Source organism: Calidris pugnax, unplaced genomic scaffold, assembly GCF_001431845.1.
Source record: "Calidris pugnax isolate Ruff unplaced genomic scaffold, ASM143184v1 scaffold100, whole genome shotgun sequence".
Taxonomy (NCBI): Eukaryota; Metazoa; Chordata; class Aves; order Charadriiformes; family Scolopacidae; genus Calidris; species Calidris pugnax.
Window position 1 is genome coordinate 15,379 of NW_015090826.1, and position 1,938 is coordinate 17,316.

Sequence of the window (1,938 nt, forward strand, 5' to 3'; positions counted from 1 at the left end):
CACCCCCCCACCCCACAACCTCCGGGCACCGCTGCCAAGGGTGTCAGCAGTTTCTCCTCTCCCTCCTGCGAGCGAGGCAGCTTTCCCGGGGAGCTCTAATTAATAACCCGGTGACAGATTGCACAGCCTGCATTTAACCTAATTATCCTGGCGGCAGCAGAAGCAGCCGGCGTCGCCAGGCCCCCGAGCTGCAGTGGGCAAGCGTGGCCAGAGCTGCCCCCCACCTCCCTGTCCCCCCCCCCGGGTTGGGGGGGAGAAGGTTTGCTTTATCCACAGGGATGCTGCGAGCCACACAAGGGTTTTTGGCCTTGTACTGGGCACTGGTGAGGCCTCGCCTCGAGGCCTGTGGCACTGGTGAGGCCTCACCTCGAGGCCTGCATCCAGTTTTGGGGCCCTTCCCACAAAAAAGACATTGAGGTGCTGGAGCGGGTCCAGAGAAGGGCGACAAAGCTGGTGAGGGGTCTGGAGAATAAGTCTGATGAGGAGAGGCTGAGGGAGCTGGGGGTGTTCAGCCTGGAGAAGAGGAGGCTGAGGGGAGACCTTCTTGCTCTCTCCAACTCCCTGAAAGGAGGGTGTAGAGAGGTGGGGGTCGGGCTCTTTTCTCAAGTCCCAGGAGACAGGACGAGAGGAAATGGCCTCAAGTTGCGCCAGGGGAGGTTCAGGCTGGATATTAGGAAACATTTTTTCACTGAAAGGGTTCTCAGCCCTTGGAATGGGCTGCCCAGGGAGGTGGTTGAGGCCCCATCCCTAGAGGTGTTCAAAAGCCGGGTTGATGTAGTGCTGGGAGGTCTGGTTTAGTGATGATGCTCCTTGTTTGTTGTGTGGGTGTCTATTTTTGTCAGTCGGGTTGATGGTTGGACAAGATGATCTTGAAGGTCCCTTCCAACCTAGAAGATTCTGGGATCTTCCCAGCATCCGACCCACGGATGCTCGGGCATCCCCCGGGGGGAAAAGGTTGAGGATGGACCCCCCCTCCCCACCTCCAGGGTCTCCTTGTTGTCTCCAAACCCCGAGCTGGCAGGCGGAGGAGCTTTGCCAACCTCCAAATGGGTGGCCCCGAGCCCTGCCTGCTCCCTGCCTCCCTGCCACAGCCTGCTGCCTGCCATTAATTATGCATTAAGCCCTCAATAAAGTATTTATGGCTGCCTGCTGCTCAGCCACGGCCAGAAGGGTCCTGGCTAAAGGGAAATGACTGCGGATGCTCAACCCGGCTTTGCTTTGGGCTCTTTTATTTCAATAGCTTCTTTTTTTGGGGGAAGGAGGGGAAAAAATGAAGCTTTTGGTGCTCCCAGGATCCTGGGATCCTGGATCCTACGATGCCGTCCGTTGGCATCTTCCAAAGGGCTCGTTATCCCACTGTGGGGCTCATCAATGAGCCAGGGTTGCCGCAGGCTCCCGACGCCAGGTTGGAGCTGGGCTGAAGAAAATCCTCTTTTTTTTTCTCTGCCATAACTCAGGGATTTACTCAGTTAAGGGGGAATTTTACACCGCCGTGGGTTAATTTATTCCGAGGCTGGAGAGCGGGTGTTTAGCGGCCGCCGCGGCCAATAAATCCCCTTTTCTGATGTGAAACACGAAGTTAAAACCGCCGCGTGTAAAGTAAAAGTATCGTCCCTGGCTTGTTACAGGGAACGGGTCATTTATCTTCCCCCGGCTCGATGCAGAAGGCGCTTGGAGAGCGATGAGTTTGCTCTTGATTTTCATAATTAATAATTATGAATTACCCATGAAATGCTAAATGGCCCAGCGCAAAAACACCGGCTTATGGCATGAATAAATCAGGCAAAGGGGAGGGAGAGGAGGGGAAGGGGGAGGAAAAGGGGGGAGAAAGTGTGGGGGGGATGTTCCTCAGCTTGGTTTTTGGGGGGACCCGGCTCAAAAGGGGGGGGCAGGGAGAGCCTGAGGTGGTCACTCCCTCCTCAGCTGGGGTGGGCGGTG

At 56.2% G+C, this 1,938-nt stretch overlaps 1 protein-coding gene across 1 annotated transcript in view; it reads left to right on the top strand.

Moving 5' to 3' along the window:
• Positions 1-1,421, top strand: part of LOC106886910 (collagen alpha-3(V) chain-like) — a gene marked incomplete at its 5' end in the record, with an annotated part of 16,606 nt that extends 15,185 nt beyond the window's left edge. Inside the window, 1 exon segment of the mRNA XM_014940193.1 lies at positions 1,293-1,421. Coding sequence (XP_014795679.1) covers positions 1,293-1,421 — 129 coding nt within the window.
• Between the last annotated feature and the right edge of the window lie 517 nt (positions 1,422-1,938).